Source organism: Schistocerca cancellata, chromosome 4, assembly GCF_023864275.1.
Source record: "Schistocerca cancellata isolate TAMUIC-IGC-003103 chromosome 4, iqSchCanc2.1, whole genome shotgun sequence".
Taxonomy (NCBI): Eukaryota; Metazoa; Arthropoda; class Insecta; order Orthoptera; family Acrididae; genus Schistocerca; species Schistocerca cancellata.
Window position 1 is genome coordinate 370,481,025 of NC_064629.1, and position 26,370 is coordinate 370,507,394.

The 26,370-nt window shown below is 37.9% G+C and overlaps 1 protein-coding gene across 1 annotated transcript in view; it reads right to left on the reverse strand.

Annotated features, from left to right (window-relative positions):
- LOC126184206 (voltage-dependent calcium channel type A subunit alpha-1-like) overlaps positions 1 to 26,370 on the reverse strand; it is a 508,450-nt gene that overhangs the window by 345,473 nt on the left and 136,607 nt on the right. The window contains 2 exon segments of the mRNA XM_049926574.1: positions 5,754 to 5,855; positions 9,972 to 10,031. Coding sequence (XP_049782531.1) covers positions 5,754 to 5,855; positions 9,972 to 10,031 — 162 coding nt within the window.

The window sequence follows — 26,370 nt, forward strand, 5'->3', positions numbered from 1 at the left end:
AAGTGAGGAGTGGACCACAGTGAACACAAAAAGATGATAGGAAAACAGGACTAGATGGTGTGGCTTATATTCCAAACAGGTCCAGCCAGGGCTGGAAACTGATCAGGATGATGAGGATGACTTAATGACTGACTTATGAAGTGGAGCTGCCAGTCTGTTGACAGATTAAACATAATGAAAATGAATAACTGTTCTGTGAACCGCTTTCAACTGTTTCATGAAACAAGTAGCAGTAATATTGCTGCACACTTATCAAAATAGTTTGATAGTTTCCATGAAATACTACCAAATTTTGCATTTTCCCCATTCGCATGTAAAAATATTATAAATCTGAAGGCAGCTGCTAGCTGATATTGCTAACTGATAGTTACTTAATGTTGAAACTGTATCTTGATTTTTGTTTTCAAGGCTGAGGTATGTGTGTAACCTTAAAATGATCATTCATTGCTGGCCTGTGTGGCCGAGCGGTTCTAGGCACTACAGTCTGGAACCGTGCGACTGCTAAGGTCTTAGGTTCGAATCCTGCCTCGAGCATGGGTGTTTGTGTTGTCCTTAGGTTAGTTAGGTTTAAGTATTTCTAAGCTCTAGGGGACTGACGACCTCAGAAGTTAAGTCCCATAGTGCTCAGAGCCATTTGAACCATTTGATCATTCATTTCCTGTTTAACAAACTGATGTCTAGATGTGGCATTGGTCGACAAGACCTTTATCTGCCGAAGCCAATTTTCTTGACACTTTTGTAGAACAAATTAACGGAAAATCATACCATTCTGGAGAGATCTTTAATGTGGTGTGTTTGTTAAACTGCATATTTTTATATTATGCAAGCATAAATACAAAAATCATCAAATATGACATTTAGCTTAGCAACATATAAATCAGCATGTCACCTCACTGGTTTGCTTCTTTCAGTCAGTTGGTGTACACTACAGATCAGGCTGTCACCACAGACTCCATTTCACAAAGGAGTAAAAATAATATTAAGTTAATATTGCAATAAACATTCTCAGTTTTCTCTTTTACCACAAGATAAATGTTTGTGTGACATCATGTGTCCTGTACTGTGTTTGGTAGATAGAAGCAAACTGAGCAGATGTCATGTTGATTTTACGTGTTTTTGAAGCTGAAGTGCCGTATTTGGCAGCTTGTATTTACACTTATGCAGTCTGACTGATGTGCAGAATTAAAGATCTCTCCGAAATGTGTATTTTTTTGGTAAGATTTGTTGTAAAAGTTTCAGGAAATATGACATCAGTACTCTATTCCAAGTCAAAACAGTTCGAAAATTGCATCATTACTATGGGAAAATGAATTTTTGATGATGAAATTATTATTGAAACACGTGAAGAAAAGTAAGGTACTCCTGGCACAGATGAAGGAAATAGTGAAACACAATTGGTTGCAACTTCAAAACAAGCCAGCCAACTTTTATTTGCACACATACATGCATGTCTGTGTTCTCAGCAGTAGGCTCTTGTTCCAACAATGGGATGATAAGGATGAACTCTATTAATGATAACATGACAAAGAGCCTGTTATGGGTACCTGGAATGACAGGTGTCTGCAGTAAAGTATTCTGAATGGATACCAACTCCTTCAAAATTTAGTGTAATAGTAACATTTCATGCTAGTAGAAAATATGGACATTGTCAAACATCTGCTGTTGTACTCAAGGAAGTCTGGCTTCCATGTTCAAACACAGACTCTGAGTGGCAGTTTTCATATAGTACAGGGTGCCCCACTTATCTTGAGAACCCCAAATAACTTTCTGTCCACTAGAAAACTAAAAAATGTATCAAAGAAATATTATTCTGCTATCAGGGGCACATTAACCAGCACGGCTGCCTTTCTTGTAACTTTGTTCATTACAAAGACATGAGCAATGGTACATCTTTTTTAAATATAACCCTGTATCCACTTTCTCTCCACAAGACATGTTGACAAATGTATCACAGTGTACCATTCATGTAAACATCAAATTATTAAAAATGTAAGACAAAACTGACTTTCACTCTCTTGTACCAGCACACAGTCTAGGTATTTGAGATAACATAATTCTACCACTTCCTGGAGTTGGCGGTAAACAACTTTTTTCTTTATTTATGATAGAGATACATGTAGCACAGTACTGTTGTACTTTTAAACAATATGTTGTGTACATTAATCATTAAAAACTACATCATCATCACTTTTCTTTTATTGTGGTTAAAGGTACATGTACTAAAGGAACTCTACAGAGCGCTATATCCCTATAGGAGCCCACTTTCCCTCCTTACTGCAATTAACGTTTTTCTAACTCACATTCTGCATAGATGAGTGCCATTTCTAAATTCTCTTAATTTGTGTACATTTTACTTATACAAACATCCAAAGAAGTATGGTTAACTCTATGATTGGTGTGAAATTTCCTTGAGTTTCCATGATTACTGTCAACTCTAGCAAGTGAGTGTGTTACGTTACCCCGAGTACTTTTGCTGTGTGCTAGTACAAGAGAGTCAGTTGGTTTGTGTTACATTCTTAATAATGTGATGTTTATGTGACTTGTACACTGTGATATGTTTTTGAACAGGTCTTAAAGAGAGGAGGGGTTACTGAACATAAAACATAGGTTGCTATTTAAAAAAGAAACACTGCAGTTCATATCATGACACAAAGTTACAAAAAAAGAAAATCATGCTGCTTATTGTCTTCCTGATAGCTAAACATTTGCTTCATACATTTTTTAATTTTACTTCTGGAAAAAAGTGATTTCGAATGGTTGAGGTGAATGAGACATTGTTTTAAAATGTTGACACCATATTGCCTCTGAATATAAATTTGAAGTAATGAAAATGCATTTTCTTGAAAACTTTCAACATTATTTGTGTGCATGGAATGTAAATTAATTTCTTCTGTAATTGGTTATTTTAAATATGTTTTAAGTATTTTTTTGATGATGAGATGTGTGATGTCAATACAGTATAATGAATAAGTAAATGTTCATTTTCAACATATGATCGAAAAACAGTAAAATATGACAAAGATAAGAAAAGTAAGAACATAAGCCATCACAAAATAACACCAAAACTGGCAAAATATAACACTGAATTGTGCAACAAATAATACTGGAATTGGGCAAAATATATAATGATTTTTTCCTAGCCCTAGTAATATATTGAGCATGGATCACAACTATTATTCAGAGTTGATCTCTTCTCAATGAATAAAAATAATGCCACTAACAGGCAACAGTTGCAAGCCTGGTGGTGGAGAAGCAAAGAGTCCTGAGGTTGAGAGTAAAATTAAACAGTTGGTCCATAGCAAATTTTTTGACAGTCCATTCAGTCTCATCATCAGCTGATTTAGGTAATAAATAAATAAAAATGAAGCAACAATGTGTGTGAATGAATATTAGTTAAGTTTTAATTTAAACTAAATAAAAGTAATCAAATATTTTTTTCTATTTTGATTGCTCTACTTATATGTACTTTAGTACAAGAAGAACAAGATGACATTGACTGAAGGAAGAGAAACGGCACTGGCCTGTATCAATCAGTGGAAAAAACTATGTGAACTATATAGTTTGCTTTCTTGTACCATAACATATTGTCTTAATATTGTTAAATAATTTAACCATACTGTGAGAATAGCTATCCTGTATCTTTGGGTTCTCTGTTAAAATTTAAAAAATCTGCAATACCGTTTGCAATGTGCTTTTCACATGGCTTGTGTTCCACATCAGATTCTGATAATGTTGTCACCATGTATTGGTTAATCCATCAGTTAACCCATTACAGTTACTTTTTGAAGAAACTACCTTATTCTTGCAGTGTAGCTTTTTAAGTCACATGGCTGGTAAATTGGTACTATCACATTAATTTCTAAAAATTATATAAATGATTTTGATCAAGCACACAATATGAATAATTCTGTTATATATATGTTATTAAATCTGTAATACTATTTACTGCCCAAATATGTGGCAGTTCAAAAATTAAGACCTATAATAAGCAATTGTAGTAGTGCTTCCTTTCATTTTACACCTCTAATTCTGTTATAGCAAAACACTTAATTTGTGGACGTCATTTTCAACTGCTGCTTTAATATCACAAACAGAGAAATTAAACTGGCTTCTTACCAATTGTCAAGGAACACATTTCATCTAATTTTTTCAGGTGTATTATGAATCAGTGTGATTATTTTTTCCTTGTACTATTACTGATGTAGAGTTTGTTGCACATTTACATAAGTCTCCTTAAGCTAATAGTTCTTACTGATGCAGTCACCGCAAAAGGATATTCCATGTTATCACTACAATTCTGCAAAAAAACTGTTTCCAAGTGGGATATCACAAACTAATTGTTTCATACAAAAAACTTTTATTTTGCTTTAAAGTCACACTTTGGCCACCTCTGTCAGACTGGTTTGATGCAGCTCTCCACACTAGTCTATCCTGTGCTAGTCTTTTCCCTTTGGCTTAATTGTAGCAACCTATATTCACCTGAACCTACTTACTGTGATGGTCTGCAATAATGTGATTTAATTGGTAGGTTGATTGAGGGTTAAGGGACTAAACAATGTGAACAGGACAATGGTACCTTCATTCATAGGTCACATGTGCTCTTCACTCATGATGCATCTATTCAGGTAGTTGAGAACGTGAGGACATGCATGCATTGCAGCAGTCAATTTTCTGTACTTCACATAAGCAATGTTTCTCCACAAAAAGAAACTTCTACCGTCTGGATAAGATGTAAAAGACTAAAACACAGCTTATCCTTGCATATCAGAATACGATGGGGTGGGGGGTGGGGTGACAGATGACAACAAGGCCTTCAGTATCTACCTAAAATATTTAGAAATGGTTACTGTTAAAATCATTGAAACTTTTCATTTAAAAATTGTCATTACAAGGAAATCAGCAAAAACAGTCATGCATAGATGTATGTTCACATGCACTCACCTTAAAAAACATAATGAGTAGGCAACATGAAACAACTAAAACACTACAGCAGATTTGTGTGGTTCGCTGATCATGAGAAAGAAAATGGAGAACCCGGCAACTTCCCAGCACATTCAGTCCTTGACTGCAAACTATGAGGATTGAGTCATGATAAAATCTTCAAATGCACGTCACAATCAGCCTAAGATATTGAGCTTTTAGCCACTGCACTTTATTTATCTTGAATCCTGAATATGAAAGTATGATTCTGTAAGTCTGACATTTCTTTATCTGTAAGATTCTATATCTGGAAAATGGACAGCTTTCTTTATATATTGTGTTGCAATTGTACTTGCCGGATTTATTATTTTTATGGACTGCATGGAAATCATTTTTAAGTACTGTTTCTATGGTTAATAAAATGTTCTGCAGTGTAAGAATTCTACCATGAATATGGTTTTTTTAACTAACAGTTGTAGAAATGTAAACTGACCTAGAATAATAGTGAAATGTTTAACACATGATGTTCTATACAATGTTAATAATGACCTGTGTAAAACAGAAATGTTATGCCATTCCTGATAAAGACAAGAAAACATTACATTGCCTTACATTTGTATGCAAAAATGCACCTTTTCAGATATGTAACAAAATTTCCTTAAGTATTGTTAAATACCTTTGCTACTGCTGAAAGTGCTATAGGTAACACACAGACTTGTAATTACATGGCATATGACTTAAAATAGGCCAAAAATTTGGAATGAACAATGAACAGAATTGCAAATTGTTGAACTCTCACGTTTCAAATTATATTTAACTGAAAAATGACTCACCATCTTCATCTTCTTCCTCGCCCTCTTCTTCCTCGGTGTCTGTACTTTTACTTTTTCCCAAGTTTTTCAGTTTCTTTCTTTTTGCTGCTGCTCTTCTTCTTGCTAAATCAAAACAGTTGAACAATACAGTACACATGTATAAACAATTTTTTCTTGTCCAGGCAAAGCTAAGTGACAATTTGCATACTTAGTCCATTTTGAATGAAAATTCTATTTTTCTACTAATATTCAAGCTTCAGTTTATTACAAAACACATGTGGAAAACAATTAATGCAATTGGTCATGATAAAAAGGAAAATAATACTATAATATACATACTTATATCAAAATAGACACTTCTGATAATAAATGACATCTCAAGAGCCCTAAATGAAAGTTATTGAGTACCTATTATTAAATGCAGAGAACATAAAATTTTATTTTGCTCATAGCAAATTTATTTTGTAAATCTGAATATACAAAATGCTTGAGTAACAATATGTTAATGGATTATTTTAGAAGAACCATTCATGATCGACACAGCAACGGCCTTGCCGCAGTGGATACACCAGTTCCCGTGAGATCACCGAAGTTAAGCGCTGTCGGGCGTGGTCGGCACTTGGATGGGTGACCATCCAGCCGCCATGTGCTGTTGCCATTTTTCGGGGTGCACTCAGCCTCGTGATGCCAATTGAGGAGCTACTCGACCGAACAGTAGTGGCTCCGGTCAAAGAAAACCATCATAATGACCGGGAGAGCGGTGTGCTGACCACACGCCCCTGCTATCCGCATCCTCAACTGAGGATGATACGGCGATCGGATGGTCCCGATGGGCCACTTGTGGCCTGAAGATGGAGTGCATGTGCATTCATGATCAACAGAGATTGTCTGTTATAAAAAAAGGTGACACATCCAGGTTTCAGGAACTGTACATCTATATCATTTGGCTTTTGTGTGCCACAGCTGACTATAATTGTGAGACAACCTCTGTTTTTATAAAACTACCATACAGCAAACTCTGAGCTCAGCATGTTGGAGGAAATGTCTGTCCAGCAATGTTAGTTCCTGTCTCAATGGATTGGTACACCTGTGTGCTGCAAACGGTATCCTATTGTATTCTGTGTTGTTAAAACATGTACATATATTTCACTACTGACAGTAATTTAAATTTTTTAAATCTTTGTATGATATGCAATCACTTAAAACAGGATAAACTACGGAGTTAAAAATAAATATATGATGTGGCTGAGATGGTTTTATAAAAATAATAATTCCTCACATCTTGAATGAAATGATCCACTGTGAGTGTAAAATGCTTTTATTTAAAGTTGCAACATGTATATGTCAGCTGAAGATGCATCCTCAAGTGACAGAGATTCTACTTAATAACTATTAGCAGAAAGGTAACTGGCTTAGAGCCACTCCCCATCATTCATGCCAAGTTATAAACACATAGTGAGCCAAAGCGATAAGCCATAGTTAAAATGAAGGGGACAGCAGAGAACCACAGTTGGTTGAGCGACAGCAAGCAAGGCAAAATGTGGAAACCTGGCTGCCGTTGCTCACAATTTAAAATAAAATACTCTCACATCTCTGTACACACATCCATACCAGTACTCTACAAATCAGTATAAAGTGTTTTTGGTTGTACTATATGTATTAATGATCCTTGCTGGTCACAGATGCCATTTAGGACAAGTGATTGCACATAGGTCACCATGTGAACTGTTATTAATCTGGTTTTAGCTTCACAGTCTCTACAGGAGTGATATGAGAGGACATGAATAATAATCACAAATTCCACACTGAAAAACTAGTCTACGGAATTCTCTACATCTGTTTTCCTGAGATATTATCCATCTTTCTTCATGTGTCTGCCAGCTAACATTTTCAGCTTTTCTGTAACAATCTTCTACCATTAATAAGGAAACCTACATTTACAGAAAAAAATATTCAGGTCTCACACTAACCATTGCTGTGCACCAGAATTATACTACTTGCCAGTATTCCACATGTATTTATACTGATCTAATTCCAAATTAAGTTTTAAACTCTGGTTAAACACTTCCTTTAGGAGCACAGAATCATAGAGTTCATTACAGACAGTGAATCAAAAACATTTCAAAACACAATAGCAGTTTGTACACAAAACTATCTTGAACCAACAGATTTCATAACTTTTACTATCACACCCATAGCAGGTATTCTGTAACATAATTAAATTTTATAATGTCCATGACTGTAACAAAACACAATGTGTTACCTTACTTTAAGTCAGTGCACCTTCATTAACTCTGCTATCACACTATACTCACTACGTAGTTAAGTCCTAAGGCTAATGGGTTCTGAATGATCTCTGACGCCCCCTCCCCCCAATACACACACCCAAATAAAAAAGAAGAAGAGCATCCCTCCACTGACTATATCTTCTTCTCTTCTCTGAAGAATAAGTCTGCGACTTTTATACAAAAATAAAACACCATAAACAACCTCTTTTTTTCATTTTTATGGTGTATTTCAGAAACAAATCGCTGTTTCAGAAGATAACTTTTTGATTATTACATTTGTGCTGTTCTCAGATACATGAGTTTGATATGAAATTTGGTTTCTCATATCATGTTTACTATTGTGGTAGTGATATATTACAAAACACAGCTTGTTTCAAAAGATAAGCATAAGCATTTTCTCTGGAAAAAAATAATTTTTGTATTTGTTTGTGTTCCTACAGCCACTGTAAAAGTAACCATGAAACTAATAACCAGAATTTACACTGAGCTCTTGTGGCAGAGAACGTCACAAATGAAATAATCAAAAATATACCATTTGAATTTAGACATTTTTCTCTAAATTCATCATAAAAATTAAAAATTAGCTCAAGAATGACTGGTCACCACTGCCAAACTGTAGCTACGAACAAAGTTGACCACCCAGTAGCATGACATGCAGCTGAACACAACATGCTCAGGTTAAATGGCTGCTTCGCACGCCGGATCATCTGTAGCCTTCCCTCCACCACCAGCTTTTCCAAACTACACAGAAGGTAGTTACCCCCGCAACACACCATTCGCTCTCATAACCCTCCTTGCCTCAATCTCCATTGAATCACTGTCCTAATACTCTCTACACAACAAGTTTCCCCTTACTCTTTCCTATCAGCCCTTTGACATACATGTCCCCACATCACCTTCATCATCCACTGCACCCAACCGGCTCCTGTACCTGTGTTTCACGTGTCTATCCCATGAAACTGCCACCCCTCCCTCGCGCATTCCTAGCCATCAAACCTGCTGCCTCCTTCCAAGCTACTAATTACCCAGCTACCAATCCTCCTTCCTGCCTCACACCTCTCTCCTGTAACCACATCACCCGATACAGTCCCTGCCCTACCCTAGACCATCTGCTGAAATGCAGTCCCGGCATATGTGTCCGTCCAGCACGATGTAGGAGCACAGGTTGTGGCTGTGGTTTTGTGTGTGTGTGTGTGTGTGTGTGTGTGTGTGTGTGTGTGTACTCCTAAAGTGGCAACTGTGTCTTATTCATAAAATATAACAATGCTAAGGCACAAACCACGTCCGCTATCATGGTTATGTTTAAGAAATATTTGATTCCAAAAGCTAAAAGCTCTATTTGTTTATTTACCTACATGTATGTCTATTGTCTGTTGTGAAGTTGTGTTTATTGAAGGTAAGTGCTGTCAAACCCATTTGTGTCTCTGTGAATTCAACAAATTTTGGAAAGTAATTTTCTTTTCTTTTTCTATCACATACATTCAACATAAAACTGTCACTCTTTATTTAGTTTACCTTCAACAGTTATTCTCTACTAAAAAACCAAAAATGTCCAGTTTAAAGAAAACAAAAATGGAATTATCAAAGAGTAAATAATACACATAATGGATTTTTGTCACCAGAATGTGAATAAACGATATGCCTGAAAGAGTGATAGATAGAAATAAACACTTTTTCCTTGTTTTAGGCATTCAATGGGTTTCCTTTGAGTGGGAGGAGACAGAAGTATCAACAAATAACTGACTGTATTATGATGGGTATAATTGCAAATCCATATGAATAGTTACTCTTGTGATAATTTGCTGCATTCCGTGTCATGTTCTTAGTTTTGCAGTGCAACACATACACTAGGTTACACATCTAAACAATCAACAGATTAATTTATTACAGAAAAATTGACATTACTTAAGCGTATTTGCATGATGAAACTGTTAAAAGTGCAAGATTATACCTTCAATAATATGCATTTTTTCCTCCTCTGTAGTTCGTTCTTCTGCAAGGATTACTTCCTCTGAAAAAAGAAAAAAAAAGTGTCTAGTGTGATTATTCTTCAATATCTTATATACAAATGTTTAGTGAAATCAATGTGACAGTAACAATTCATTTTCATACAGAACATGACAAATGGCTTGAACTTAGTAAAAATTAAGTAGTAAACATACTAGTAATTGGCAGTTGAAGCTCATAAGTGAAGTATGGTGCATCAGTAATACAGATATAGAGTGTAAGTATCATGCAACAACTCTAATTCAGTTGAAGTAAGACAAGTTTAATTTTATATGATACACTAACAGACTACAAAAACTTCGCTAGTAAAAAAATAGTTTTATGATCATAAAAAATAAAAAACTTTTCAGAGAAAACAAAGATTTCACTCTAAACTTAGTGTTCCATGGTCTGACAAATGTTAACTGGATGCCATTTTCAGAGCCCAACACTGACCTCCGATGCAACTCCATTAAACCATAAATTAGTAATGGTTCCATACATCTGGTTCATATTAGTATAGTTCTGAGTTAGTGTAATTTCTATGGTTTGAGCAGTTTCCACTGAGTGGACAGATACAGAACAACAAAAGCTCATCAGTAACAATATATTTTGTTATTACTATTTTGTGCATGGTTGTATTCTTATATACATCAGAAGTTGATAAACCCTTAAGAAGTCATTTGCCTTAAATAAAATCAAAGCCTTGCCAAGTGACAATAACAAAATGTAAATGATTTAAGCAACACCAATATGACATTTTACATATGGGTCACCAGTTTTCAATAGATAAAATGGCCTGATTCTAGCAGTGATGATTCTAGCAGTTTATATTTTTAAGAGAAAATGATTATACTCCAGCAGTTCAGAAGAGAAAAATGACAAAATCACATTATTTAGAAGTAAAGAAGTCTACTCACCAAATAGAAGAGATGTTGAGTCATTGACATCCTTCTGGCCCCAAACCAAACAACTCATTCCTTATACACCTTACCAATTACATCCTCACACACAACTACTTCTTCTTTAAGGGGAAGGTATGCAAACAAATCTGTGGCACAGCAATGGGCACCTGCATGGCACCCTCCTATGCCAACCTGTACAAAGGCTATCTAGAGGAAACCTTCCTAGCCTTCCAAAACCTCAACTCCAATAGTCTGGTTCAGGTTCACTGATGACCTGGTCCTCTTCAACTCAACGTGCCACCTTCCTTGACATTGATCTGCACCTCTCTGATAGGTACTATCCCCCAAACCCAGCCAGAAAACAGATTTTCTGTGCCATATCCTCACAGAACCTTAATCATCTCAGCACCTCAAGAACCTGATGCAAAAAAGTTCCCCCCTCATCACCTAATATCACTCAGGACTGGAGCTACTGAACGATGTCCTTTGTCAAGGCTCTGACTGTCTATCACCGTGCCTGGAAATACGGGACATCCTACCCACACTCCTTCCCACTCCTTCTAAAATGGTATTCCACTGCCCACCCAACCTGCACAACATCCTGATCAAACCCAATGCCACTCCCACTGCTAACTCTTTGCCACAAAGATCATGTCCCAATGGAAGATCCAGATGCATGACCTGCCCTATTCATCCACCCAGCACATCCTACTCCAGTCTTGTTACACTTATCCTATACCTTGCCTCAGAGACAGAGCCACATGTGAAAGCAGCTACATCATACATAAACTCTGCTGCAATATGTGCATAGTACTTTAAGTGGGCATGCACCAACCAGCTGTCTGCCAGAATGTATGTCCACCGCCAGACTGCAGCCAAGAACAGAGCTGGTCACTGAGTGGTGGATTACGCATTTAGCTCAACAACCTCAAGTTCAATGGCTTCTTCACAACCCGTGTCAACAGGATTCTCCTTCCAAGCAGCAGCTTTTCTGAACTATGCAGATACGAGTTATCCTCACAATACACCCTTCACTCCTGTAATCCTCCTGGCCTCGGTCTCCACTAGCCCCCTGCAGGACACTCCATACCTAACAGTTTCCCCCACATCAGTCCTGTCACACCCTCACAATACACCTTCATGTTACTGCCATTATGTGCCACATAACTCACCAGCTCCAGTACCTATCTGTCATATTTCTATCCCACACACCTGCACCACTTTTATTTTACTCTTACCTACCAAAGCTAATCAATCAATGCAAGCACCACAATTTGGTTACTAACTCAGAAAGAAAGTAGTGACATTAAAATGTTAGGAATTTCTCATCTCTTTTTCATAATATTTCTTGTGAAACAAGCCTCATACAAAGATGTACAGTGTAGTAACATTATTAGTAGATAAAATCAACACAAAAAACAACATAAATTGTATTCTCTGCAACCTTAGTATTTTTATGCAGCAAAGTGCCTTTCAGTGTTCCTAAAAAATAGGTACCAGTCCACATGCTGTGAAATAAGCTGATCCTAAAGACAAACTGCATTATAGCAGCATCTGCAGTCTTTTATCTCCTTGCAAGTTGCAGATAACAACTTACTGGCTTATTATCACAGTTTGTTTAATATTCTTGTGATGGAACTTGAATCCTGTTTCCCAAACTTCTGGTATCTGTTATAGTTATCTATTTATGAAGAATAAGGTCTGTAGCCATAATATTGGTAGAAGCAAAACAGTTAACACTTTCAAGCTATTCTGCAAAAACTTCTTGAATGTTCCCAACTTTCCCATTGTTGTGTACCTGCCCAAGCCATGCTGTCTGTCTGCCACCACCATTCAGTCTTCACTAGAGTATTGGTTATTCTATGTAGTTTTCTGTCCCTGTGAATACTTACTATTAAAACTAATATTGCACTTAACTAATTTGGAATCACTCTATCAAAATTCCTCTTTAAAATGATTTAGGTTGTTATGAAATATAAAGCAATGTTTTCCATCAGCCCTTGGAGGCCCATGAAACACCTGAGGACCAATATTTGTTTGGACTGACTATCTATGCACTGCAAAAATGAAAATGCAAATATCTGGCAAAACAATATAGTGTAAAACAATGGATAGTCCAGCATGGAATAATAAGAATAAATGAAAGATAGATTGCTACTCACCACATAAATGAGGTGTTCAGATGCAGACAGGCACAATGAAAAATGTTTCAGCTTTAGGATGAAGTCTTTCCTCCAAAATAGAAACCACACTCACATACACACAACTACATGTAATACATACATGCCAGTTGGAACCCAACACTAGGAGACAGTGCCCTTTTGTATGTTAGTTGTGCTTTTGTGTGTGTGTGTGTGTGTTTTCTATTTCAGAAGGACTTTGTCTAAAACCACAAACATTTTAGCAGTCATTTTCATTGTGCCTGTCTGTAACTCAATGCCTATTCTTTCAATACAGACAATGAGCCTGATGACTGTAAGGGGGAGACACCCAATTCATATAGGTACAGAGGCAGAGCTGTGGTCCTTGTTTACTACATGAACATCTACAGGGATACTCTGCAAATTACATTTAAGTGCCTGGCAGAAGGTACATCAAACCACCTTCATAATTCTCTATTATTCCAATCTTGTTAAGCACAAGTAAAGAACAAACACCTATATCTTTCCGTACAAGCTCTGATTTCCCTTATTTTATCGTGGTGATCGTTTCACTCTATGTAGATTGGTGTCAACAAAATATTTTCGCATTCGGAGGAGAAAGTTGGTGATTGGAATTTCGTGAGAAGATTCTGTCACAGCGAAAAACGTCTTTCTTTTAATGATGTCCAGCCCAAATTCTGTATCATTTCAGTGACACTCTCTCCCATATTTCACGATAATACAAAATGTGCTGCTATTCTCTGAACTTTTTCGGTGTCTTCCATCAGTCGTATCTGGTAGATCCCACACTGCACGGCAGTATTCTAAAAGAGAACGGACAAGCATAGTGTAGGCAGTCTCCTTAGTAGATCTGCTACATTTTCAAAGTTTCCTGCCAATAAAATGCAGTCTTTGGTTAGCCTTCCCCACAATATTTTCTATGCGTTCCTCCCTATTTGAGTTGTTCATAATTGCAATTCCTAGGTATTTAGTTGAATTTACGGCCTTTAGATTTGACTGATTTATCATGTAACCAAAGTTTAACGAATTCCTTTTAGCACTCGTGTGAATGACCTCACACTTTTCGTTATTTAGGGTCAACTGCCAATTTTCGGACCATTCAGATATCTTTTCTAAATCGTTTTGCAATTTATTTTCATCTTTTGATGACTTTATTAGTCAATATGTGACAGCATCATCCACAAACAACTTAAGACGGTTGCTCAGATCGTTTATATAGAGAAGTAACAGCAAAGAGCCTATAAAACTATTGGGGAACGACAGAAATCACTTCTGTTTTACTCGATGACTTTCTGTCAATTACTACGAACTGTTACCTCTCTGACAGGAAATCACATATCCAGTCACATATATGAGACGATATTCCATAAGCACACAATTTCACTACAAGCTGCTTGTGTGGTACTGTGTCAAAAGCCTTCTGGACATCCATAAATATGGAATCAATCTGAAATCCCTTGCAAATATCACCCAACACTTCATGCGAATAAAGAGGTAGCTGTGTTTCACAAGAACGATGTTTTTTAAACCCATGTTGACTGTGTGTCAATAGACCGTTTTCTTCGAGGTACTTCATAATGTTCGAACACAATATATGTTCCAAAATACTGCTGCATATCGAAGTTAACGATATGGGCCATTAATTAAGTGGATTACTCCTGCTACCTTTCTTGAATATTGGTGTGACCTGTGCAACTTTCCAATCTGTGGGGTAAGATCTTTCGTCGAGCGAACGGTTGTATATGATTGTTACGTATGAAGCTAATGCATTAGCACACTCTGAAAGGAACCTAATTGGTGTACAGTCTGGATCGGAAGACTTGCTTTTTTTAAGTGATTTAAGTTGCTTCGCTACTCCGAGGATATTTACTTCTACGTTACCCATGTTGGCAGCTGTTCTTGATTCGAATTCTGGAATATTTACTTAGTCATTGTATGACCTAAACAGTATGTATGATGAAGAAAAAATGTTACCTTGTTATGTGTGTCAGTACATTCATTTGTGATGGCTAAAAAGTTGTATGCTTGAAGCCAATACAAAGGAAAAAAATACTTCGCTTTCTATTGTGAAGGCATTTTGAAAGGCTGTGTTTAAAAACTCTGCCTTGGCAGCACTGTCTTTGATAGTATCGCCATTGCTGTCATGCAGACAAGGCATTAATTATTTCTTGCTAATATACTTCACATACGACCAGAATCTCTTTGGATTTTCTGCCACATTTCGAGACAAAGTTTTCACGCATTGAAGTCCGCGATAAATTTCGAGCTTCTGTAAACGATCGCCAATTTTAGGGATTTTTCGTGTTTAAATTTGACATGTTTGCCTCGTTGTTTCTGCAACAGTGTTCTCACACGTTTTGAGTACCAAGTAGGATCAGCTCTGTTGTTTGTCACTTTATTTGGTATAAATATCTCAATTGCTACCGATAGTATTTCTTTGAATTCAAGCCACATCTGGTCTACACTTATATTGTTAATTTGGAGGGAGTGGAGATTGTCTCTCAGGAAGGCGTCAACTGAATTTTTATCTGCTTCTTTGAACAGGTATATTTTCCGTTTATTTTAGGAGCATTTGGGGGTTACAATATTCAGTCTCGCTACCACTACCCTGTGTTCCGTTTTGATGCTCGTTATTAACTCAGGATTATTTGTTGCTAAGGGGTCACGTGTGTTTACACAACCATTTACTATTCGCATGGCCATATGAACTAACTGCTCGAAATAATTTTGAGAGAATGCGTTTAGCACAATTTCGGATGTTTTATGTGTTATGCGTACCTCCGGAATTAAACATGTATTTTCAAATACAAATACAAATGTTTTATTCCACTGTTGAGCATATTTACATGCAATTGGTGTCGTCACTGTTTACATAATAATAATAATAATAATAATAATAATAACAATAATAATACTATAAACTTTGACATGACAAATGTTACTAACTACAATATAATAATCCAGGATGGATGCAATACATATTTGTGCAAGTGTACAAAACAACAAGAAGTTTCCTAATAGGTCAATTACAAGATAAATGGACTACATAGTTCAGTGAATGATAAATAAATAATCAAACGGATAACTAACAATAAGTACATGAAACAGTAATAAAATAATTGCACAGTATGGCATATGTGTAGTTTTCAGTTAATTTATAGTTCATTCTCATAAGGAAAGTGCGTCATTTGTCACATACACAAGGAACTCTTGAACAGAGTAAATTACCTTACTTTTGATCCACCTGGAGGGACTAGTTTTAAATTTATTTACTGGTACTGTGGAGGCATTTTCAGGTAATTTGTTGAAGTAGACAGGACAAAGATATTTGTAGCTGTTATGTGTCTTTCCAAGCCTAGCATATGGCATATTAATTGTATATCCACTTCTTATGTTATGGTCATGAACTGTTCTCCATAAGTCAAATTTACTCAGATTTTCTTTAACAAAGACAAAGCAGTTGTAAATATACAGACCAGGCACTGTCATTATATTTAATTTCTTAAAATACTCTCGACATGATTCATATGGGCTAAGTTCTGCTATGCACCTTATGGCTTTCTTTTGCCATTCAAACAATAATTTCGGGCCTACAGAACTGCCCCATAATAGTATTCCATAACTCAGGTGCGAATGGAAGAACGCAAAATACGCATACAACAGAAGTTCTTTACTGACACTGCTCCTCCGCTTGTACAGCAGATATATGGCACGTGCCAATTTGCTACATATCTTCCCTGTGTGAGTATCGCAGCTGAGCTTTTGATCTATATGAAATCCTAATAATTTTACTGTTTTGTTGCCATGACTGGGAGCTTTCAGATTGAATGCAATAGCTTCAGTTTTACTATCATTCTTCTGCAGTACATTTGCCTCAAACCAAGTAGTGCACCTCACCATTGCCACTGCCATGATGTTTTCAGCATTGGTGCCACATGTGATGAGTGTTGTGTCATCAGCATATAGCACTGCATCACATGATACAACTGCAGATAAATCATTTATATAAATAATGAAAGGGAAAAGTCCAAGAACAGATCCTTGAGGTACACCCTTTACAAATGGGAGCCATTCTGACATTTGATTATTTACCTTAACTAACTGTTTTCTATTGTCCAAGTATGACTGCATTAGGCATAGAGCATTCTCTCTCACTCTGTAGTGGTAGAGTTTTTTTTTTATGAGAATATTGTAGGAGACCATATCAAAAGCTTTCCTGAGCTCCAACAGTGTTGCACAGATATTATTTTCAAAACAGTTGTATACTTTTGCTACCACACTCTCAACTGCTTTGACTGTAGAAAGGCTAGAGCTGAAACCATACTATGAGGGGGTGAGTATATTATTATGTTCAAAATATTGACTCATCTGTTTATGCATGCAGTATTCTATTATTTTTGATATTATGAGTGTAAGTGATATTGGTCGATAATTATCTGGCGATGCTATATCTCCTTTCTTATGTACTGGTTTAACTACAGATAATTTTTAAACATTCTGGATGATTACCTTCATTTAAAATTTTGTTGATTATTTTAGTCAGTGGCGTTACAATTTGATTTCTGATGTATTTAATAACATAATTCGAGAGACCATAATAATCCTCTGCCCTAGAATTACTGAGCTTAGCTATTGATTCATTGACCATCTTCTCAGTTACACAAGTCCAGTGAAAGCTGTCTGTCTACTTACTGTTCATTTCTGGCAGCAGTGCCTCTGCCTTGCTCACGTTCTCCATTATGCTGTTATCTGATTGAGGACTAACAAAATGCGCATTTAGAATATCAGGTGGAATTGTGGGGTCTGGTATACTTTATCATCACAGTTGGTTTCTGTTTTAATAATTTCCCATGTAGGTTTGCATTTATTTACTGAGTTCAGTATATATGCATCATTAGCTGCCTTGATTTCAGACCTGTAAATCTTTTTCACTATCATGTACATTTCCTTGTCAGCATTATTGTGCTTGGACCTATCATGATAGAGTAGCATTATGATTCTTATTCTACTTAGATGTGGGGTGTACCAGCTTTTTAGATTTTGTGGTTTGGTGTAACGATTTTGCTTTAATATTTTCTTGCAGTGTTTAGCACAACATGCTTCAAAATTTTCAGTTAACAGTTCTAGAAATTTGTTGGTAGATTCATTTGCACATGCAGTGGTTATTATTTTATTCCATTTTATTAAATTCAATTTACTTATCAACTTGTTTAGCTTTGATTCGTTAATTGGTCTTATAATTTTTGTACAGTCTGTGGAAGTTTCAGTTGCTTTACTGTTAAGAGTTTGTCTGAGCCATAGCCCCTCATGATCTGAAATGCCTAGCTTGACTGTGTTGAATTCTGTGTTGTTTAGATGAAAATTACAAATTATGTTATGTAGACATGCTTCCCGTCTCGTGTGTTTGTCATTTACGCAGCTGAAGTTAAGGAATCTTAATGTTTTTAGCAAGTGATCAACCTTTCAACTGTTAAACCTAATGTCTATATTGATATCACCAAATATTAGTACTCTGTAGTTTTTGTATATGAGTAGCAAGAGTATCAGTTTCTCCAGAAGCTCCACAAACAGGTCTTCATTGTGTTTTGGGGGGCGGTATACTGAAGCTATTATAATTTCCAGGTTTGGCAACATTATGGCTGCAGCTTCAAATTTTGCTTCTATGCTCAGTCCACTTACATCTATAACTTCATAGATTAGGTTCACACTATTTTTAACATATACAGATACACCACCATGTATTTAATACTTCTTCTACAGTAGCTAGTTGCCAACATATCTAGGGTAAATTAAAGTCACCACCAACTATAATCATATGAGTTGGGTACATGTTTGAAATCAAACTCAAGTTTTCTTCGAACCTTTCAGCAACTGTATCATCTGAATTGGGAGGTCGGTAAAAGGATCCAATTATTATATTATTCTGGTTGTCAACAATGACCTGTGCCCATACTAACTCACAGGAACTATCTACTTCAGTTTCACGACAAGATAAACTACTTCTAACAGCAACAAACACGCCACTGCCAACCGTGTTTAGCCTATCCTTTCGGAACACCATTATGTTCTTTACAAAAATTTCGCCTGAGCTTATATCCGGCTTTAGCCAGCTTTCAGTGCCTATAACGATTTGAGCATCAGTGCTTTCTATTAGCGCTTGTAGCTCTGGTACTCTCCCAACACAGCTACGACAATTTACAACTGTTATTCTAATGGTTCCTGTATCCACGTTCTTTCTGTGTTCGGCCTGCACCCTTTGTGATTGAAGTCGATCTTGTGTTTTCCCGAGACCCTCTAACCTAAAAAAACGCCCAGTTCACGCCACACAGCCCCTTTTACCCGTGTAGCCGCCTCCTGTGTATAGTTGACACATGAGCTATTCAGCAGAACCCGAAACCCAACCACCCTTTAGCGCAAGTCGAGGAATCTGTAGTCTACATAGTCGCAAAACCGTCTGAGCCTCTGATTCAGACCCTCATCTCGGCTCTGTACCAGAAGTCCGCAATCGGTCCTGTTGTCTATACTGCAAATGGTCAGCTCTGCTTTCCTCTAGCAAGCAAGACTGGCAGCCTTTACCACTTCTGTTAGCCGCTCGAAGTCAGAGAGAATCCCTTGTGATCCAAAGTGACACACATCATTGGTGCCGACGAGAGCAACCACCAGCAGTTGGCTGCACCCTGTGCTCTTCATAGCATCCGGGGGGACCTGTTCCACATCTAGAATGACTCCACCCAGTATCCACACGGAGTGCACATTGGTTTTCCTTCCCTTCTTGGCAGCCATGTCCTTAAGGGGCCCCATAACGTGCCTAACGTTGGAGCTCCCAACTATCAATAATTCCACCCTCTGTGATTGTCCGGATCTTAGGACATGCGACAGCATTTGACTCAGCAACAGTGTCAGCCACAGACAGCACCTGGAACCTGTTTGCCATACTAAGCGGGGAGGCCGTACGTGCGCCTGCCTGGAAATTCTTTGGCCGCCTGCTACGCCCCAGAGCAACCTCCCACTCGACCACAGGTGAGGGGTAAACATCAGTGCGAGCAATAACTGGGCTGGCCACCGGTGGGGACCGATCGGAGGTTTCGGATATGCTCGACGTCCATTGGACCCCCACGGCCAGCCCACAGCAGTGGTGCCCATCCACTGCAGCCTCAAGCTGTGTAACCGAAGCTATCAAAGCCTGAAGCTGAGAGCGAAGTGTCACCAACTCAGCTCGCATCCGCACACAACAATTGCAGTCCCTGTTCATACTAGAGACCGTGGAAAACTAAACTATGCAGATAAACGGACTATCAGCAAGTGCTGCGCAGCTCTACTGTAGACCCTGACGAAAACATAGGAACTATGTCTAAAAAAATAGATTAATACCAGAGATTCAAAAACCTAACTACCGAAGCACTCAGGTGAAACTAAGTAATTCACTTCTGGTTAAAATGGTTCAAATGGCTCTGAGCACTATGGGACTTAACTTCTGAGGTCATCAGTCCCCTAGAACTTAGAACTACTTAAACCTAACTAACCTAAGGACATCACACACATCCATGACCGAGACAGGACTCGAATCTGCGACCTTAGCGGTGGCACGGTTCCAGACTATAGCACCTAGGATTCGAACCTGCGACTGTAGCGGTCTATAATACGTTCATCATAAGAATAAACCTGATGTCAATAAACACAAACGTGATGATTGGTCAGCAGCCGTAACACAAGTACACTAGTGTTGTTACATTCTTGGAAGTAGGTCCTACTTATGTATCAGATATCTTATTACTAAGTTACGTTAAATGAAACTTTAAGATATTCAAATGTATTAACAGCCATCAACGTTTTTCTTAATCACCACGCTTTAGCTACGTAGTTTTTATTTCAAAAATCGTGTACAGTCACAGCCTCTGCAGCGTTGTGCTCTGACTCGCGCTGTTAATGCGCAGTATAAAAATGTCTGACGCTGCTTTCTGCTCCGTAGTGAAACACGCGCGAGGAACACGGTTAAGAAGTGCCGAGAAATAGACTGTTCTTAATGTTTTTCATGAATTTACGGAGATAATCTGCGTTGAAGTTTTCTCAGAGTTATATAAATGTGAATCTCGACATGTTGTATGGGTGCTGGTTCAAACCTCTGTATCACCGTTTCTTTATCTCGTTTAGTTTGAAATACCTACATCTCGTAATTATAAAACTCATCATCATTTTTTATGACTAATGCACGTCTACTTGTTTCTAATTACCTATTGGACGCGAAATTCCTGTTTCCGCTTCAAATACAAATTCTTAATTATCGATGTTTTATGGAAGAATGTCCATAAAAGTTGTTTAAATTTAAAAAAAAAACATAACAATTTAATTTTTAAGTCAAAAATGAAAAACCATATACTATTTATTTGGCTACTTCCAACGTTTTGTAACGCAGAGGTAGATAAGTATCGTAGAAACATGAAAAACAATCATTTTCACAGCATCGAGCACATCATACAAGTGCTGCATTTTGATATTTGCTACTGTGCCATTACAATATTAACCCAACAGAACTGATCTGGAGCCAAGCTGCGGGATTTGGCCCGAGAAGTAACAAGACTGTCAAGCTGCCAGACGTACTGGAACTAACTCACGCAGCTTTTTCACACTTAACTGCCGAACGCTGGAGGGATATAGAATGGCTCGTCATAAAACAAGAAGAGAAAATGCTGCGCCTGGTTGACTTCGTGGATTCTGTTGTTGATACGCTCGTTATCAACGTAGCAGGTGACTCTTCCAGAACTGAAATGTATTTCTCGGATTCGGATAAGGAAGGAGCTAAGAGGTTATCAGACCACTTACTCTAAGTAATACCTGCAGTGGCTTCAGTATTTAACTACACAGTGAAATCATTCAATACTCTCTTACGTTACACACAGCTTATGCAGAAAATTTACCCTGTGGTTAAGTCAGGAATTTTCGTCATTCTTGCTTTTAATTACGATAGTACGTTAGCTAAAAACGATAACGTGTTGCGGTTTTCTTCTAGTCGTCAAAGGAGCGTATTGTGGGAGATCTGCAGTGTATTATTTCGCTCTGCCTAACAATTAAATGACATTCCAAGCTGTATTGCTCCTCTATTCGTCTCTTTTTACGTGTGAACTGCATCTGGCCACGTCACTGCAGGCTAGCTGTACCAGCTGACCCGTCAGTGTTGGCCAAGTTAAATGCGCCAGTAAAACTGTTGTCCCGTATTACGGCTAAGTCGATGTGTGCGTAACGCACAACACTTACAACATGTACCCTTATTATCGCGCTTGACAGTACTCGAGGCAGCTAGGCTGCAGTCCCACGTGAAACGGAAATCCAATGAGGTTCCAGCAAACGCGGAAAAATACATAGTGCAATATTTACATCAGTTTTATTCTTACGTTGAACGGCCTATAGCCGGCCGCGGTGGTCTCGCGGTTCTAGGCGCTCAGTCCGGAACCGCGCGACTGCTACGGTCGCAGGTTCGAATCCTGCCTCGGGCATGGATGTGTGTGATGTCCTTAGGTCAGTTAGGTTTAAGTAGTTCTAAGTTCTAGGGGACTGATGACCACAGATGTTAAGTCCCATAGTGCTCAGAGCCATTTGAACCATTTTGAACGGCTTATAATCGCACTCAATCAAAATGTAATATGGCGCCTGAACTGTACTTGGTGTACGGCAGCGGATAAAACAAATTTAAAGCTGCATTGTGTTAACACATTCATCTGTTGAAAGACAACAGAAACGAACACAAGGAAAATAACTTTTCTTTTATGGCCTAAAAAATTTAGCAGAGGCTGTAGGAGACAACGGATTTTTGTTATACGTTCATTAACTTTTAATATTTTCTTTTACACGAAACTGTTGAACATGAAAATAAAGAAAGTTGTGTTACAATCTAAAAAAATTGAGGCGAACGTGTCATACATTACAAATTAATACATACTTTTACAGAGATGGGTTCAAAATTAAAATTAACTGTCGTTTTACAATCTAATAACTTGAACTGATTAAAAAAATAACACGTTCGGTATTAATACGTGATCTAAAGGAAAGCGTAAAAAATTAAATAGAAATTTCTGCGCACGAACTAATAACTAAATACAGACGAACAAACACAGAACTGGATTTGCTATTACACAATTTTACAGATTAGTGTGGAGAAATCAAATTTGTTTTATAATCTAATAGTTAACGTATAAAGCATTAGGGTCCGTGTAGCTAGGTGCTGCATAATAAGTGTACACAATACCTTTAATCCATGTAAGGGCTTAACAGTTTTGTACTGCAGCTACTGCTCTCACCATAGCTCTTTCTAACGGTATTAGCAAAGCTTTTGAGTACAGGGCTATTACAAATGATTGAAGCGATTTCATAAATTCACTGTAGCTCCATTTATTGACATATGGTCACGATACACTACAGATACGTAGAAAAACTCATAAAGTTTTGTTCGGCTGAAGCCGCACTTCAGGTTTCTGCCGCCAGAGCGCTCGAGAGCGCAGTGAGGCAAAATGGCGACAAGAGTCGAGAAAGCGTATGTCGTGCTTGAAATGCACTCACATCAGTCAGTCATAACAGTGCAACGACACTTCAGGACGAAGTTCAACAAAGATCCACCAACTGCTAGCTCCGTTCAGCGATGGTATGCGCAGTTTAAAGCTTCTGGATGCCTATGTAAGGGGAAATCAACGGGTCGGCCTGCAGTGAGCGAAGAAACGGTTGAACGCGTGCGGGCAAGTTTCACGCGTAGCCCGCGGAAGTCGACGAATAAAGCAAGTAGGGAGCTAAACGGACCACAGCCGACGGTTTCGAAACTCTTACGGAAAAGGCTAAAGCAGAAGCCTTACCGTTTACAATTGCTACAAGCCCTGACACTCGATGACAAAGTCAAACGCTTTGAATTTTCGGCGCGGTTGCAACAGCTCATGGAAGAGGATGCGTTCAGTGCGAAACTTGTTTTCAGTGATGAAGCAACATTTTTTCTTAATGGTGAAGTGAACAGACACAATGTGGGAATCTGGGCGGCAGAGAATCCTCAAGCATTCGTGCAGAAAATTCGCAATTCACCAAAAGTTAACGTGTTTTGTGCAATCTCACGGTTTAAAGTTTACGGCCCCTTTTTCTTCTGCGAAAAAAACGTTACAGGACACGTGTATCTGGACATGCTGGAAAATTGGCCATGCCACAATTGGAGACCGACAGCGCCGACTTCATCTTTCAACAGGATGGTGCTCCACCGCACTTCCATCATGATGTTCGGCATTTCTTAAACAGGAGATTGGAAAACCGATGGATCGGTCGTGGTGGAGATCATGATCGGCAATTCATGTCATGGCCTCCACGTTCTCCCGACTTAACCCCATGCGATTTCTTTCTGTGTGGTTATGCGAAAGATTCAGTGTTTAAACCACCTTTACCAAGAAACGTGCCAGAACTGCGAGCTCGCATCAACGATGCTTTCGAACTCATTGATGGGGACATGCTGCGCCGAGTGTGGGAGGAACTTGATTATCGGCTTGATGTCTGCCGAATCACTAAAGGGGCACATATCGAACATTTGTGAATGCCTAAAAAAACTTTTTGAGTTTTTGCATGTGTGTGCAAAGCATTGTGAAAATATGTCAAATAATAAAGTTATTGTAGAGCTGTGAAATCACTTCAATCATTTGTAATAACCCTGTATTTAACCACAGAACTGAACTACATTATTTATTAACGCTTTTTCATCTGAGCGTACTCTCCGACAACGTATATTTCCGCGATAACCATACATTTCAGCAGACGCCAAGAATAAGCATCAGTTGTAATATACAACAGTATCAGTATGACTTGACTGTACAGCGCCGAGCGGCCTGGGTCATTCGGGTATCGTTTAGAATTGTGCCTTCGGTCGCGTCTGCAGGTAAACGAGGTTTAGTTCCGCGTTCTCCATCGGCAATTGTAAAATAAACAGGTAATACGTAGTTTGTAAATTCATTGAATGTGCTCTAAGTTATAATAAAAATCACATTACAATCTTAAATTTTTAAAACTAATATGAATAAATAAACGAACTTACCAGTTAGCAAAGTTTGCGTCTGGCATTAACGGCAGAGAACTCATTGATCATATCTTCATAGTTCAGACGGTTATCAGTTAGGGAGAATGGACAAGGCGTTCAATCTCTCCTCAACAACGTAAACGTAGGTATGTTTTTAGCCTTTTAAGAGCCGAAGACAAGCGTTCTGCTGAACAATTTGTAAGTGCCATACATAGAAATATTCTAAGAGCAATGTCAAAACTAGGAAACACGGACTGTAACCTCTCTTTTCGTAAAAATTTACTCATTTCGAGTGGTATATCACTAATCTCAGAAGATTTCAAAAGTTCCGCGAAATGTACACATTCACTAGGGAAAGAAGGCTCTAAATCTGTGTCATATGACACTTGGAGTTTTGCTGCACGTTGAGTAATATCGTCAGGTGAACTGTTCTTAAGGTTACTGAATACTGTGAAGGAGTCCAACAGTTATCTATACCTTTCCTTCCTCCTCACTAATTCGGCGTACAAGTTGTCGAGTACTGGGAGAAATGTTTCCACTCTAAATTTTTCCCTTCCAGTCAGAAAAACTTATTCAGAGTCCACTTCCTCGTCATCATGAAGTTTGCGATTTCGTGATAGGTGCATTCATAATCTATATCAGTCACAAAATCCATGGATTTATTTTCATAATAGTCGAACATGCCACGAATAGATGCAATAAATCCTACAAGTGACTCATATAATTCACAATATTAGTATCAATATTTACACTTCGCAATTTCAAATTTACACTATTAAATCTCTGGAGTAAGTCCTTCCAAACTGTCATCGTGAATAGTGTTTATAGTCCGGTGAGTTGATTCTATAAAGCTGAAGCCTCATTTTTTCACACTATTATTGGCAATATGTGTGAGGGCACTGATAACGTCCACCCAGTTTTAACATAGACTTACATACGCTTCCTCTTGCTGACCAATGTGTTTTTTGATAAACTTCTTACCATTTTACTTCCTGGTTTTATGAAAGAAAGAAGCTTATCCCAGCGCTGTGTAGAAGCAGAGAAAAAATTATAAAGGTTTTGCACTACACTGAAAAACGAACATGCTTCCCGACAACAGCTTGCAGCACTAGTGCCGACTAACTTCAAAGAATGTGCTCCACAAGACATATAATGCTCTTTCGGATTTCGTTCTTTAATGCGTGCCTGCAAACCAGTGTATGTTCCTGACATATTGCTTGCGTTGTCATATGACTGGCCTCTACAGTCAGTAATATCAATGGAATT